This window comes from Prosopis cineraria, unplaced genomic scaffold (assembly GCF_029017545.1).
Source record: "Prosopis cineraria cultivar Desert tree isolate PC_DT_omini unplaced genomic scaffold, ASM2901754v1 PC11, whole genome shotgun sequence".
Classification (NCBI taxonomy): domain Eukaryota; kingdom Viridiplantae; phylum Streptophyta; class Magnoliopsida; order Fabales; family Fabaceae; genus Prosopis; species Prosopis cineraria.
In genome coordinates, this window is record NW_026555342.1 from 10,141,915 (window position 1) to 10,159,223 (window position 17,309).

The 17,309-nt window shown below is 34.9% G+C and overlaps 2 protein-coding genes and 1 pseudogene across 2 annotated transcripts; all 3 read right to left on the reverse strand.

Annotated features, from left to right (window-relative positions):
* Positions 1 to 39: 39 nt before the first annotated feature.
* On the reverse strand, positions 40 to 3,178 carry LOC129285372 (protein disulfide-isomerase SCO2). Its single transcript, XM_054921034.1, has 3 exons — positions 2,550 to 3,178; positions 2,228 to 2,354; positions 40 to 308 (listed from the first exon to the last, which is right to left on the reverse strand). The coding sequence occupies exons 1-3, from the start codon at positions 2,958 to 2,960 to the stop codon at positions 235 to 237; spliced, it is 612 nt and encodes a 203-aa protein (XP_054777009.1). The 5' UTR covers positions 2,961 to 3,178; the 3' UTR covers positions 40 to 234.
* Positions 3,179 to 5,393: 2,215 nt separating this feature from the next.
* On the reverse strand, positions 5,394 to 8,726 carry LOC129286076 (receptor-like protein kinase At3g21340; annotated as a pseudogene).
* Positions 8,727 to 14,460: 5,734 nt separating this feature from the next.
* On the reverse strand, positions 14,461 to 15,537 carry LOC129285371 (ethylene-responsive transcription factor ERF109-like). The gene has a single exon (XM_054921032.1). The coding sequence runs from the start codon at positions 15,481 to 15,483 to the stop codon at positions 14,725 to 14,727; it is 759 nt and encodes a 252-aa protein (XP_054777007.1). The 5' UTR covers positions 15,484 to 15,537; the 3' UTR covers positions 14,461 to 14,724.
* Positions 15,538 to 17,309: the final 1,772 nt, after the last annotated feature.

Sequence of the window (17,309 nt, forward strand, 5' to 3'; positions counted from 1 at the left end):
CGACAAATTGATACTTGAAGGAAAAGCAGGATAGGAAAAGAATAAATTCTTTGCGAAAGCCTATATTTCCTTTGAAGGTTTTTCTTTTTCCAGTCTACAATTGTAAAAGGTTGATTTACAAGAATAAGTTGTGATTATTTCAGTAACTAAAGAATACAACTCATCAAGTAGTTACAGTATAACTTCCCGAAGTAAGGAAAGGAAAAACCTAGAAGAAAACTGTAAATTATTTTGTCATGGTGGCTTTCCATTATCCAAATCCTCCATTACGTCAATGTCCTTTCGAGCGGTTATCTTCTGCACGTATCCTGCAAAACAAACATTCTTCTAGTGACTGCAAGTCCACATTCTAAAACCCACAAGTTAATTAGAGTAGAATAGTAACACCAAAAGGCATTTAAACAGTTGATTCAGGATGAAGGCCACTTGGGCACTTATAATTGAAACATCACGTAATTCCCCTGAAAGTCACAGTTGGGAAGGGAAAAGATCCATTGTCCATACTCAGACATAGTTCCAAGAGTAACTTTAAAATGACCAAAAAAATGATATAGCCTGCACAGTGAAGGGGTGGAAATAACTGAAACAAGAATTACTGGTCCACAACTCATACAATTTCTCTTACCCTGAATAAATTTTAAATTAAAGCCTCAACATCATCAACTATTCTCACATGGTTTACCTTTGTATATGCAAAACCGTATAATAGAACATCCTTTATGGAATTTTAAATATTCAACATAGTAACGTAAAAAAAGCGACAAACAGGATCCAGACAGAATTTAAAATAATATCCAAAAAAAAATACTAATAAGATAAGCTTGCAACTTCCAAACAGGGGGGGAAAAAGATATGTCGGTGTTCACTTGGTAAAATCGAGAATTATCTCACATAGAAAGAATTTCTAATTCCTTCCAGCGCATTCAAAGGTACCAGGGATAGTGAATAATCTATAACATAGCAAGGACTCAAACCAACTATAAAGTTCAACATCTCTCACTTATAATTAGCTGAACTTTTAAGGGGGGGGGGTTCAGAGACTCCAAATCCATATTATGGAAAGATGGCTTTCCCCTGCCGCACATTGCATAACATGGACAGGGAAAGGCTAAAAGCATGAAACGATGCAATAGAACACAAACCCACAATCAAGGTGCATTCAATGCGGAAGTTTCAGAAACTGCAAAATCTTCACTAATGCTTCATGCTTCAAAGTAGCATGTACCCTTGACTGCAGATATATCATACATAGCTAACAAGTGAGATAAAATGATGACAACATTGCCGATTTTTTCCTGATACCTATTGTATTATTAAATATTAGATGCTTATCAAGCAAAAAAATCCAAGATAGTTACAGCTAAAATATTTAGGATTTCTTAGAATCATCATAATTCGATTGGCCATTGTGTTCAAAGAATGATGCCCTCAAGCATACCTAGATTCAGATATGCCACAAAGTAAAACGCTGTATATCTTACAAATTAAAACTGATGATTATCTATTTCTATACATATCATATCATATCATATGTATACACAACAGTGTGGTTGCATGGCGTTGCGCTCTTATAATGGGGAGAAAATTAGACACAAAACAAAAAAAATGAAAAGAATCGTGTTTCTAGGATCACAATTGATGCATCTAACCAAAATACACATAACTGTTAACAACATGTGAAAATATTGCTGCCAAGAGAGCTGCAGCCTTAGAATCGAAGAGCACACAAAATCAATTAACAAAAGTACTACAAGGTAAAGATTTTCCATCGGCTAACTTCATACAAACATGCTCTCAGAATGATCAGCTTGAAACAAAATAGAGATGAGGAAAGACCAAAAGAACACACCATGAAAGCACAGCACAATACTCATTCTACACATAAATTGGTGCTGTGGTGTAACTCATTTAGCATAAAGGGCATTCCGGTTATGTTACAAGCATAAATGACTAACATGTTTGTGCAGCAATGACCTTTTTACAAGAGAATGTCGGACCTTGGAGTTCAATATTTGTTTTAAAACATCCCTTCTCAACTTTATTACTAATAGCCCCCTCTCCCCCCCCCCACCCCCCCTAATATACAGTTACGATGTCTTTCAGTTCAGTTCAGCCTAGAATTGGAAAAACAAGAGAGCGAATTACATTGGTCTAAAAAGGAACAAACAAGACTTAATAAAAACATCAAGGATGTACATGTACATGCCAATAGCAAAGAGAACAGTACCAATTCCCATGCAAGGAATGCATTTGCAGGTAGTCGCTTTGCCCCTTTTGCTATAGTAGCTCACATATCCGGACCCTTGGCAACTACGGCACTTGCCAGTCCATTCATAGACCACTTCTTTACAGTCCTACAAGTCAAAGGATAAAAGAAGAGAAAAGTGTATCTCTTTAATTTCGTTACAACGAGAAAAAATGCCGAAAGGAAGACATAGCGAGATTAAGTCCTAATACCCCCTAGTCTCCCATTACCCAAATACAATTCTCCACACTCAGGAACACAAATACACAGGTCGATAGAGGGAAAGCGGGAAAAGGAAATTAACCTCCACTTGGGGATCGCATCTAAGCCGCTTATCAATCTCTTCAGCAGAAACCGGCGAGGAATCTGGGTACGTCATAGGAAGTGGAAGAGCGTCACTATCATCCGCCAAGTAGCTATCAGTATTACGCGACCATTTCCTCTCCTTCGCCTTCACTCTAATGCCATCATTCCCGCCGGCGCGTCTCGCAGCAACTCCACCGTCCGTGACGCCTCCTTTATCGACATCTTCGCCAATTCTCACACCTCCGGTGACTCCAACAGCTGAAGCCAGGGATTGGAACCACCGAGGAAATGAGGGTCCAGGCAAGACATCTCCAGCGGCGGCACGGCAGCGGAAGGCGGACGATGGGACGCGGCAGGAGAGCGAGGGCTTAAAGGGATAGAAAAGGGTGGCTGTATTGGGAGAGAACATTAGAAAGTTAACCCACGTTTAATGTGTGCGTGGGATATGGGAATCCAAAGGGAAGATTGAGAATTCAGAGAAAATGGTAGTGTCTGATGGATTTGATTCTATGACGAAGGTACAGATGATTTATATAGATTATGCTCAACAGTACAGTGGAAAGTGGAAAGCTTCAGCATTTACCATTGGCCGGTGTGGCCCTTTCTCTATCCAATTCCGATAGACCAATTCCGTTCGCGTTGTTGGTGTTGATGCTCCTTAATTCTCAAAATATCATTTTTTTTAAATATAATATTTCTTTTATTAGAAGGATGATAAATGATATGATCCTAGTTTGAGTAGAGGTACCACTTATATTTAATTTTAATCGTGACTTAAATACGATTACTTTTAGTGGAAGGATGCTTACAAAACTACTTGAACACAAAATTTTGAAACCATTTTCAATTTTACTTTTACCTAATAATACTTGAATTTGAATCAATATGATAAAATATATCTAAAAATATTATCAAATCATATAAATTATAAGATAAAAAAACTGTAGTATATCTATCCCAATTAACCCCTACACTATTATGAGCATGCTCAAATTTGATATGCCAAATCTAAAGCTAAAAGTGACCTTCTAAACCCCTTATTAACTAAACTTTAACCCTCCAAGGATTTCTTTTAATTCAATGATGAGACAGCTTGCTGAGCCAATCTTATACAATACATAATTCGTTCACAAAGTTAGCTTGTTGATCCCAAATCAAAACCATCACAAAGACATTTCTCCAAATTAATTGGCAGCCTCATCAACATCAAGTCAAATCAAATTGATATGACGCCAGCTCAAAGTATCAGCAGACCTTAACTTATATTCTCCTATACTTATAGTTAGTTCCTTCAACATGGTTTTCGATGAACATGATCCATCAAACAACTAAAAAGGATATTACATACTAACCATTATCTGATTAGATGTCTTTTGGATAAATAATAACTGACTTTTGACTAATGATTATATTTTTTTAAAAAACATATAAACTCTATTAAATTGTTTAGAGAAAAAGATTGAAAGGAAAGAAAGTTACACAAAGCCCAAGCCAATAAATTATGTGGAGTTTCTTTTTTGGTCTGAATTATGTGGAGTTTGAATAATGTGATTTCTTATATCTTTGATATTAATGAGACAGCTAATATTTTATAAGTATAATTTTTTTAAAAAAACTAAATTTAAAAGAATATTATTAACGAATGATGAGTTTAATCAATGATTTAATTTAATCTTCACTCTTGGAGGAATATTTTATCCAAGCAAATGCACATGAGGCACGGACGTGCAAGAGAGATAAGTTCTGGGACAAATTAAAATTCCGGCCCAAAAAGGACAACACGAGGAAAATTGTCTAGAAAGATTCGCTTGTTTTACGAAGGATATGATTCCGACATTTGCTAGCAGATTACAAGGATGGGTGCTCAGAGGAAATGTTGAAGAGCCTTGCAGTACATCAAGTGCTAGAATTTTCCCTGCCTTCCAACAATTCTTTCTGTTCGATCTTATAGGAATCATGGAGTTCTCATCACTAAAGAGTTTCGAATCCTTTCTTGAAGAAAACATTCAGACCCCGTGGTTTGATAAGTTCTACTGGGCCCAACTAGTGGCTTTATAGGTTAAAGGCCAAATTTGGAGAGTCACCCAACTTCCCTCCGATAAAGATTTCAGGAAAATGCAAATAAACTAGAATCTGCATTCTGCATTCATTGTTAATTTATACTGTCTTCAGAGCATTTCTTTTGATTTACATTCGTGAGAATAATATGAAAGCAGAAATCTAATCTAAACAAGTTGAATATATTGCATTTGGTGCCAATTCTCTATAAGCCATTATCTGTAGTCACTTTGTTGGATATTATAAAATATTCATGAATATTTAAAAAAAATATTATAATTTAATAATATCAATTACTATAACCCTCACTTAAATTTATTTATTTAACCTCATTATTTTTGTAATGAATTTTTAAATATAATTAAGATAATTTTATTGCTTGGTTTGTTTTTTTAGGTTATTGCCTATAATAAGTAGTACTTGCCATAGATTCAAAAAAGGCTTTTGAACTTTTAGGCTTTCTTTCCTCTTCTATTATATTGCTTCATTCATTTATGCTGTTGCTTGAGTTTATTTTTGCAAATTTCTGTTGTTTTATGTCCCTGTTCTTAGTAGAAAAAGTCTGCTGAATTATTAGAAGCTATCATGCAATCAATTCAGTGTGGTGGAGTAGTTTTTAAAAACTGTGTCTTTAAGTACGACTCATAGTATGATTTTTCTTGCTATTGCTAACACACGTCTCTTTAGGCAATTTGTATAGTATTATTGAACTCCGATACAGGCTTCTCAATCGCATGCTCACATAGAAAACATGAGTGAATTACTCCTCTTCTTTGCTTTGACATTATTCTGATTCTGATCTATGATCATCAGGGACCACTCTAAATCAGGAAAGACACGATATCAGTAAAGCAACGTAAGACTTATGCTTCAGATGTTCAAAACTTACAGCAGTTTTTATTTGCAGCAATTTCAAGCCATGTCTTGCTGGGTGCTTAGCCATAGTAATAAGGAAAAATCAGCTGTGCTTGCTTATATTTTGACTACTCTCTTTTCGAGTCCTTCAGGAATTTTCCCATCAAGTTTGTTATTTTTGGGAAATCTGGTAAACCAAAACCACACAGTTCACATGGTTAGCGAAAAAAGATACAATAAAAGAAAGAAGAAGAGCAACGGTATGTTAATTTTTTGCCCTGCAATGGCAAAATCTTACATCTCACGCAGTTTTGGGATTTTCCCTAGTGATGGAGGAATTGATCCTTTGAGGTTATTGTTTTCCAAATGTCTTGCATTGTAGAAAGTGATCGAGGAAAATGGTTGAAATAACATCAGGGTAATGAAGAAAGTTTAAGAAATCTCAGTAACTATCAAGAGAAAAGAATTGAAGATGAAGCATCTTTTGGTTCACATACAAAGTCTGTAGCTCCTTCATCCCACTTAAGTCAGGAACAGCGCCTGAGATGTTGTTTCCCCCAAGCCAACTGTAATCAAATATTTAGATCACAAAGAACGAAGATTCAGTGCTTTAGTTGCAACAGAACATAAGGGAATTGATTACTTGGTTTTCAAATGGCTAGATTCCTCACTTTTGAGTAATTGTACTTAGTTTGGCAATGTTTGAAGGGAGAGACTCAGAATGCCCTGCATTTGTTAACTCCCTTCACATTCAAACCAAAACATGTGAATCCACCGTTAAACATGAAGGGCTTTACATGATTTATATGAACAGAATCAGGCACACTTCGTCTATAAGGTTAAGTGACCTCACACTGAGATGACTCGAACAGCTTTTTTATTAGAGCATGTAACTCCAGTCCATGAGTTCTCTTTCGGTAGGCAAGGATCACTGCTCCAGTCAGGAGGTGCATTCTTAATGCACCTTGCCAAACTTTCCATTGCCATCGCTATATATTACCATAACAATTAAAGGATGTAAACAAATAGCTTCATGATTGTGAGTTTAGTCAAAAGCATTAGAGTACTGACATCTATATAGGTTAGGAAATTCCTTCAGTAAACGCTGTCTATGAAATATAAGTATGCATATTTTGCTCAAAAAAAAAAAAAAGAAATATAAGTATGCATATAAGCATGTAGAGTACATAGCATATTTAGTATGATTCACTTATGATCATATGCTTTCATATTTATTAACGGTTGACTTACTTAGTTTAGTAAATTAAGCCTGCCTATGAATCACTCTAGAACTTACCGTCCCTTGGCAGAGTCTGTTGTCCAAGCGGAAGAATCTGCAAAATTTCTCCACCATTGATTACGGGTCCAACAGCATACTATCTGCTGGGGCACTTGTGATATTGGTCATCCCAGAAAATGTTGGGTTTGGGCTCCTTCTTATGTGGAGAAAGGCCCAATATTAAAGCTCATTGTGAGTCTCACTAAGTAAAGTGGAGAATGGTCAGATTAGGTAATGTGAGAGAGGTCGTATTCAGTTTTATGTGCAGCCATTTAAAAGATAAGAAGAGAGGGTCATTTTCGCATATTCACATGACAGATTTGGTGAATCCATGGTTATGGATTATTTCACCATTAGATCGAGATGAAATTTGGTGCGCCGGTTCACAACATCCAATGCGTAATTTTCAACAGTGTGATCATTGATTCGTTGCTTGGTATGTGAGATATTCTGTTCACACTACAGCCTTTAGGTTGGTGTTTTTTCATCTTCTTCATCCTCGTTTATAAACCCATTGATTTGGTGTTTTGGCTGATTGTTTGCACTTGTTTATACATCTGATTGAGACTCTCTTGTATTCTATGTTGATCATAGTGGAGTTGTTCTTCATTGGTCTAGATGACATGTGGATTTTACTCTTGTATTGAATGGTTTTTCGTTAATAATTTCCAATGTCTCTGATTAAATTTGTGCTATTTTTTTTTTTACCATATATTTGTTATATTTTTTCCTCTAAAATTCTAGCAGGTGGATGAGAATTTATTTTTGCTGCATATAAACTACTGGCTTGTGTTTTTTTTCTCATTAGAAAGTGGCCACTCCTGAGCATACAGTGTGACACTTTGACTGTAGCGTTAAGTTTGAGGCAGTAGGCCCGACCATTAATAGCAACATCAAAGACTCTCCAGCTGGAAGGATTTGGACTCCTGCTGTCCGGCAAATAGAAATAAATATAGCAGTAGGACACAGCCGGCCACTGAATTTCAAGTCTGTTCCCTCTGCTTGTGGTAATTCCAGATTTGAATGCTTCAGCTGGTAGGAGATTCCGGAAATCTGAATAATTTACGTTTGATAGGCTTATCACAGCAGGGTTTTGATCCTTAAATGGATGCCACAACCGGTTGAATTTGTCATCTGGAAAGCTAATTTCACATAAACACATGATAAGTTAATAACCATCAGAACTTTCTCTGGCGATGTTTGGTTTCAGATTAGTTCATCTAGGTCGAGTTTTCTCACCATTAAAATCAAACTCTTCACAGGCAGAACTTTCATAAAGAAAAAAGTGAAGTTTGGTATATTGGCGTTTTACTTTTCTAAGTACTTGAACGTTTCAACACACGCACCCCCCAATACAAATTATTGCATGACTGACTTCTTCATGCTCAGCAGATAACACCAAAGTCTGCGTGATTATGCATAATTTGTTCTTACCTAATGATCATCTGCCCCAAAAGTATGCCTACCAACAGTCACAAGGGCATACTTGCTAAAATCAGTGGGGTTATACATAGAGTCATCCAAGTTCTCCACCTCCAAGGCAGAAATAAACAGGCTTGAACTTCCAGTGTGTGCATTCCTCGCCAAGCGCACACTCAAAATATCCCCCATCGCGGCCGCCACAACCTCATAGTAAGAACTCAATCCCCTAGCAGATTCCCGTGTGGTGTTAACAATGCTACATTTGGTCCCATCAACTATTTGGTCAAACACTGGAGGTTGCATCCCTCCATGATTTCTTCCAAAGTAGTACATAGTCCTAACAAGGTATTTTCGACCCTTGATGACAGGAATGGAGTGGCAAAATTTTCTGGCTGAAGTACCAGGAAAGTAGCGCAATGTGGACAGGATTGGCAACAAATTTGGTGCGTTTATAGAGATGGCCTCGCCCTCAGTGATGAAGCCTTCATCAGGTACGTATGTCAGACTGTCTAATGTTGCATTTTTGGAACCTCCGCAATTTAAAAAATACCCTGTGTGCATTACAAACGGTCCAAGTTATATGTATTCTTCTGCAACCGATAAGATTCAACTCCTCGATCGAATAAAAACAAATTATGCAAATTTAGATATGTACAGACAGGGAAAAATAAAACCACGATAACCTATTATTTCAGCACAAATTGAACGCAAATGGCGGACATATTGTGTTTTTGCATATCAGATATCATCCAGCACTTATATCATATTACTTGTAAACACTACATGACTTCTCAAATGTGTCACCTGGAGGATCAGAAGCTAGGCCTGATCATGACGAGGCATAGGAATACGGCAGAGGGGTTCATGTTGTCATAACCCACCACGGCACCACCCAACCTGAGAGCATGCGTTTCTTTTTTATTTTTTTGTTTTTTAAAATAAACAAAGAAGACTAAAAGTAAAAACAAACAGCTACTCTACAAAACAGAAGGAAGAAATTGAAGATCCTCTGAAGGTAAATTAAAAAAAAAAAAAAAATGAAGCCCAACCTACCTATGTTGGAAGTTAAGAATTTTTGAGTAATACTACATGGCACTTTTCTTCGGCTAAACATTGAAAGAGTAAAAATAAAAATATCTAAGATAACTTTTTATGTCTATTTTACCTTAATATTTTCAAAAAATATTTTAAAAAATAATTATTAAAATATTAAAACTTTATCTAGGAATCCAAGTGAAATGTGCGAACTGAAAGTCTGAAGCTAGAATTTACGAGTACTATGTGAAAGCTAAAGTAAGGGTTAATATCATTTTATTACTAGTAAAAAAAAATTAGATATTTGCGTTAAGCTTAAAGTATAAAAAATTTCTAAACATCCAAACTTAATTTAAATTTTTTTTTTTAAATTTATTCAAGTTGACTAATGTGCTTGACTCGATTTAAATGGCTTGACTTGGTCACATACTGTGTGGGCGTGCGGCAGTGTTAACCATTAACGACAGTCGCCTTCGCTTCATCGAGAGCACACGACAAATAGCCTGTTGGGATCATCCGTGCTTGATGTCGTACTCAGAGAGTTATTCTAATTCATTCCAACTGTGATCTATAACTAATACGGTTCATGCATTATACAAAGCTTAACAAATGGTCTATAATGATGCGGCTTGTAATAGTTATTATGTGAAACATAAATAATTAAGTGGATGATTTTATGATTTTAAGAAATTGGTTGAATTTTTTTCTTTATCAGATACATTTAGAATAACTATTTAGCAAAGCAATAATAGTGAGGGAGTTTCATTGGAGGTACCGCGTAACTTGGTGGTTCGGACCCAAAATTGTGAAACAATCAAACGTGAACAAGAGACGCAGGAAGGAAAAGAAGCCCAGTCCAATGGCGGAAACAGGGTTCGGTGACAGGTTCACAAGAAAACCGCAAACTGTGAGTTTCCCGCGGATCCATGGTATTGGAAAAGTCGTGGTTGAATGTCAAGATTGTGCGGCTGAGAATAGGATACGTTAAGCTTTAATTTCGCCCACTGGAGAGAAGAGTGAATGGTGAGGATTTACCCAAAACAACTTGACTTCACTGGAGAGGCCGCGGAGTGGGCCAGTATGATTCGGAAGATGGGATGAGGGGCATTAGTCGGAGGACACTAATTGCCTTTTAAACAAGATATTAAAAATTAAATGGGTCATTAAACTAGTTAAGTCACTTGTTTAAGAGTTATTGTTAAAATGATAATTGAATTGTGATCTTAGATTAGTTATTAAAAGAACATTTCATTAAACAAACTAAGATATTGATTCAATGATTTATTGATTTTATTAGTTAAATTGACTCAGTTTTTGATCCTACTATTCACTTATCATTAATTTACTTATATATACTTATTTTAATAATATTTTTGTTAATGTTAAATCTCAACCACTCGAATTATAATATAATGAGGGTGGAAAACTAAATCAAAAACTGCATTGAGTGTAATAAAAGTACAGTCACAACTAATTTAATTTAAATTATATTTATGTATATCTCAATGTTTTCAAAACTAAATCGGATATTGAATTAAAAATGTTAGCAATTCATGATTTGTATGGTTCAATCAAGTTAAACCAATGGTCAAATTAGTAACCTAATAATTAAATTAAGAAAATTATATATGCAAATAATAATCTAAATATAAGAAATAAATATGAAACTATTACTTAAATTAAAATTAAAATTAAATATTTTAAGTTTATCATGATTTAATAAGCCACATGATATAACATAACATTAAATGATTAAAAAATTTATTATTTTTTAAAAAAATTGTAAAAAAGAACAATCTTATTTTTGAAAATAGGGTCTGGTTTCTAGTTTGCTCCCGATTCTCAATTCAAAATGGTACAACCCTACTCAACTTCAAAATAATTTTTACATACTAATCGAATCAAAATCTAAATCAGTCAATTGTCAGATGTTTGATCTAAATTTTTTTAATCATTGATATATTTATATTCATCATGGATTCATGGTCAACACTTAGGAGCAATTAGTTACAATTTTCTAAATCCATTCATCCCATATATGTTCTATAAGATATTAAAAAGTAAAAAGGTTAAAATATAAATCTATCTCTGAGTTTTTTCCAAAACCACAATTGATGTTCTAAAATATTTAAAGAAGTAGTGTTGCCTTGATGTTTTTAAAAATGGAACAATTTTGCTTGTGTTAATAGGCCCTAACGTTTAACCGTCAACTGACTAACTGTACTTATGAGTCATGCTTAGAACATATTTTTTGGGTTAAATATGTGCTTAGGCGGAAGTTCCACCACACCACCCTTCGACTTCTTCTCACCAAGACTAATTTTCTGACTCCATCTGAACTTCCAAACAACTTTAGCCGCGTATTTGTACTTTAATTCAAATTTTTTAAAAAAAAACAGAAGATATAATCATATACACCAACTTCGCATGCACGTGATAATTTTATTCCCCCCTTCCTAAATGGCCCAATACATAAGTGATTAAGGGTGTGTTTGGATAACATATGCCCAAATCTCAATTTGGGTGTGAAAAGCTCATTTAGAAGTTGGGGAGCATATTTGGCTAATAGATTTTTTAAGAGAGCTCGTGAATCAAAATACATGTTAAGAAAAAATAGTCAAACATAAATGACATTAAAGTTGCTGAATTTTATGGTAATTTCAGTTTGCAAACTCCGTGTAATTCTAACTGTAGTTTCAAAACCTCTAATCCCAAGTCCAAACACCCCTTAAACAATTTAGAAGCCTATTAGTATCAGGCAAAAGTATATGATGAATATAGAGATGTTCTAGTATCGAGCAAGCTATATATTATTCAGTGGAGTGAAGGCTGGAGCAGTAGATGGAATCCTGATTTTTGAATTCGTCAAGAATCCGTGTATTTTGGCACGGAAGATATTTAATGCTCTGACTTGTTTGGTAAGTGACCCGAGGGGAATGCTTGCGACATTACAGCATTTAATATTTCGACCGTGTGAATCTTCAAAAAGCGCAAGTCTGTCTTCTAATGCGCGGAAATTGCTGTCCTTGCAAGTGATGTTGAGTTCAACCGTCGTTTAGTTAGGTCAAGATCCTCTCACCAGGACTCCGTCAAACCCCTGCCTGCTCCATCACCCTTTCTCTGTTCACTTCTCATATTCCCTTTTCCTTGAAAATATGAAACATTTTTTTAACATTTTACGTTTTTCGAGATCTTGTTGACAAGATTTTTTTAAAAAAATATTTTTAATTAAAGTTATAATTAATAAAAATATTTTAGTTGAAATACCTTATTACATAAAAATAAATAGAAAAATATATAATTTTAAAAATAATTTATTTATTTATTGAAGGTGTGATTTGACAAATTTTTTTTATAATATTAAATAGAGGGGGTAATTCTTTTTCTTTCATGTTTTCTCTGGCCAAACACTTCCCATGATTCTATAATCTACAGCAGCCTTGATTCCTTACACTTGTCTGCTTTCACACCCCACGGTACGCCAACTTCTTTCCGCATTTTCGCGTATTGGCTTCCTCCTCAGTTTCCTATAGATTCACTTTTCAAGATTCCGTGACAAAAAACGAGATTCCAAAAATGCGCTCAACATATCTTGTGTCCCGGACTATGTCATATCCGCACGCGTTATTCTCCAGTACAACATATTCTATTATATTAGTTATATGCTATTATGAGAATTATGTTAAAATCCTAATAAAAATATTAATTACTACATGCATTGATTTTTGTTGTTAATAAATTTTATAACAATTATTTTTTTTATGTGACACCTGTATGTTATTTTTTTTATCATATTCATCTTCAGGCTTTATTTTAATTGAATCTTTCTTTTCATTTTCGTTTTGCGTACTATATTATTGGTTCCCTGCAGTCCCTAAACGAGCGCCATCCAGAACATGTTGGCCAAAATAAGGTGTTGAGCACGTGTTTGAATTACAGCTGGCAAGCTCTTGTGGTTTCATACTCAATACGTGGCATCACGAGGGTTGAGGGGCGTGACGCGGTCCTACCAATAGTAGCGGGAATCAGTTCCATCAAGTGCATAAAGCTGTGAAAACTCAGCAACATCTACAGTAAAATAATAAAGGGAACGCAAACAGACATAGAAAGTTACTATATTCTGCACAGCACAAACGGGCATGCCTTCATAGTACTGCTAAAAGTCGGCGAGTGTTCCCCCCCCCCCCAAAAAAAAAAAAAACTATGCGACACCTTGTCTTGTGCTTCCCCATCTCCACCTGAAAGACAGCCAGCCAGACACATAACTGACTTTTGCCGGATCGAGCAAACATGAAAACCATGTCTAATTGACTCTGTTTCTACACACAGACAGCTATATATGCATCCAACACAACAGCGAAATGAAAGATTCATATTCACTGACCTTTTCTTTTTCTTTTTCTTTTTTTTTGGTTGCTCACAGATATAACCTGCTTCCTTTTACTACTACCCAATAAGTTTTCGCTAATTAACAAACGTTGGAAATTAATTAAACATATAAACTTGTAACCTTCATCTTCCATTATGATAGACTAGACACAGCTGGAATCGGGGGGCAACGTATCCCACTCAGACCAACTCTTATAACGCGAAGTCACGAGTCGATAAGTCGGCCGCGGCTGGTCGTGTACTAAATTAATAAATTATTCATCGACCTGCTTCTCCAGGACCTGACTTCAGTGCTAACCAGCATGCTCCTCGTTGTGATTAAACTTGCACCATTTAAATTTTTACTCATCGAGATTTAAAGCATTATTTTATTTTATATTTGTTAACATAAAAATTTATAAAATTTATAAAATACTCCCTTCGATTTTATTTATAAGTCATTTATATTAATCTTATTAGTATCAATACAATAAAAGTATAATAAATAAAACTTAATGAAATTACATAGATAATCCTCAAAAAGTAAATAAATTATAGAAGATTATTTTTTTTAATTTTTCTCTCTCACTTTTTAAAGATAATTTAAATATTTCATTTGAAACAAAACACACTATCAACTAAATGCCTTATAAAGTGAATCACTTTATCCTTCTAGAAGGTGAATAATAAAATGGACTGAAGAGAGTAATTTTAATAATTTTTATTTTTAATATGATCTAAATTTAATTTAAAAGATCTAATTTAATATTAAAATTTTTATACTTACTATATATTGACTATCCAAATGTACTTTCTGCAGTTCAGATTAATACCAAATTAAATCTGGATTGAAAAAAATATATTTGAATAGTCAATATATAGTAATCATAAAAATTTTAATATTAAATTTAACTCTTTAAATTAAATCTAAATCACATTAAAAATAAAAAAAAGCATTAAAATTATATTACAAATTTTTATAATTTTTATTTTAATAAATATAAATTTAAAAAAATATAATAATATTTTAAATCTAACAGTCCCGTCAAAATCTGGATGCTCCACCAGTGAAGACGAGCCCGCTAGCTTCCCTAAGGCATGACTCATTAATTAAACACACTGTTTATTCTGGCCACGAGCCAATTTATTCAATAATTCACCAGCTCTGAGTAGTTCCGGGAGCGGAGTCCGAAGAGTCTCCGGCGGCAAAATCCATCATCCACTTTTCCAAATCTGCTTTTCCAATCCTATCCCAGAATTCACCATCCTCAAACATCATTGCATCCGTTCCGCTGCTCGGATTCTCGGTATTCCCCTGCTCCGACTCCGACCCCGCTGTCCCTGGCGGCGCCGTCACCGGAGGAGCTTCCGGCAGCTGACTGTCATGCAAATTCAGCAGCGAGTCATCACAGAAAGGAAAGTTCAGCTTGGCGCGGGGCCCACGGAACTCGATGGCCGCTTTATCATACGCGCGAGCTGCTTCCTCCGCCGTCTTGAACGTTCCCAGCCAGACCCGGGTAGCTCTTCTCGGGTCTCGAATCTCGGCCGCCCATTTCCCCCAGGGCCTCTGCCTCACTCCTCTGTACTGCTTCTTCGCCCTCTTCTGCGGCTGTCTGTTGCCGACATTTTTGGCCTTCTCTTCTGGTACAAGCTTGCAGCCGGAGCAGGAGGCGAACACGAAATCAGGGCAGCTGGTGCTGACAGTAAGGTCTGGCGCGGTGTTGTTGGCATGGTGGACGGTGTTCTCGGCGGAGGCGGCGGCGGCGATATGGGGCAAGTTGAATTGGTGGGTGAGATCGGGGGTGGAGCCGAGGACAACGTTGGTGAGTGCGGCGACGATGACGGAGAGTTCTTGGTCGGGAGAGAGTGAGGTAGGCGGGCGGGGAGAGGTGGAGGAGGAAGCGTCGTAGGACATGTCCGAGAGAAAAGGGAAGAGTGTTTTGTGAGAGAGAAGTATGGGAGGCGCGTTTTGGATGATGAGATGCAGAAGCGGATGAGGAGGCGAGGGATGGGGGGCTTATATACGGTTTGGGTTGACGTGGCTGGTGGCAGCTGCGCACACAATTCACACACGGGGTTGAAGAGGCATAGTGGAAAGTGAATAAGATTTGCCGTGTCACTGTTTTGACAAAGCCAGAACGGGTCATGTTAATTATTATTGGGGCAGTCCCGTCCCATGAAAACTCGCTCCAAGACAAGGAAAACAGGTCAGCACTTGGACAGTGACACCCCGGGAAGAAGGAGCTGATGTTGTTGCCCTGGACGGTTACATCTACAGCGGACGGTTACAGCGCCAATATCCAATTATCCATAGTGCTTGCTTAGCGTATTATCGTCATCGTCTGACCCTGTCAAATTTGAAGTTGGCTTTTGTCCTTCTGGAGAGGAGAAAACATTACACATATATTGATAGCGTTAAATTGAATTTAATGATATAAATTCAGTCATTTTTAAAATTAAAAATTTAATTTAAACAGTTCATATTGATAGTAAAAAGAAAAGGCATTGAAGAAAAATCTAGTCCGACAAATTTGAGCAATGTCAACCCAATTTAGGATGATTTTCTCTCTGGTATTTTCTATAGCCACGTGCGCATAAAGCCTTGGGCTCATTATTATTAGGATAAAATATACCATTAGTGTTATAACTTTACACAATATTTTATTTTATTTTATTTTTTTAATTTTTTAAAGTGCTTTTTTCTGTCATTTAATCAAAAAATCATTACTTTCATCATAAAAAGATATAATTAAAAATTATTTTATTAAAAATCATTACTTTCATAAAAAAATGTTTTCATTGAATTTTTAGATATTGATAAAATATTCTTAAATATTAACATATTAAATTTATTTTTTAAAAATAAAAGTGATTAGCATGAAAAATAATCATTTAAAATTGAATGTGTTTAGATTAAAGAATTAGAAATATATTTTATAAAATTAAGAGATCATACTAAAATTTTATATAAAGTTAGATGACAAAAATATACTTTAGCCTTTTTGTTGTTGTTGTTGTTAATTATCAGTTATTAATTAATTATCTTTAATGTTCTAAGAACTTAGAAGAAATTGCCTTGGTATTGTATTCTCTTTTGAATTGTAGCAGTCCTGCATGTAAGTTTCGATATTTATAATTTGTAAAAAGTATAACTTATTATAAACAGTAATAATTTATACATTAAACAATGACAACGCTGTAGTAGAAATGAATATTTCATTTTTAGGAGAATGATTAATTGAATGAAAATATAACAAGAAATGATGACACTTTTTGAAGACTATTGTTTTTCGTTAATTCCAAAATAAAGCAATTTCTAATACTTCATCTGTTAAAAAATATAAAATATTTTTTAAAGAGTTAGATATTTAAAAATATAAAATATTTTTAATTATTAAGGTGCATTCATTATTCTTTTTTTAAAAGTGTCCTACTAATGAATGACTTTATCTTTATTATAAGGTGTTTAATAAAAGTAAATATGAAAAGATATGATTAGTTTGAAAGTAGGTAATTATTTTATTAAAAGAAAAATTTAGTTAAAAATATCTCATATTTTTTAACGGATGAAGTATTGATTATAAGTGACACTAAATCATACTCTATCATATAATTATTATAAGCCACCTAATTTTAAAATGAATGGATAGTCTTTATTATAAATTACTTTGTGAGACATTAATTATTTTTTTAACTTAAAATTAAATTAAATTGAACAAATTTTTACATAACAAATAGTTC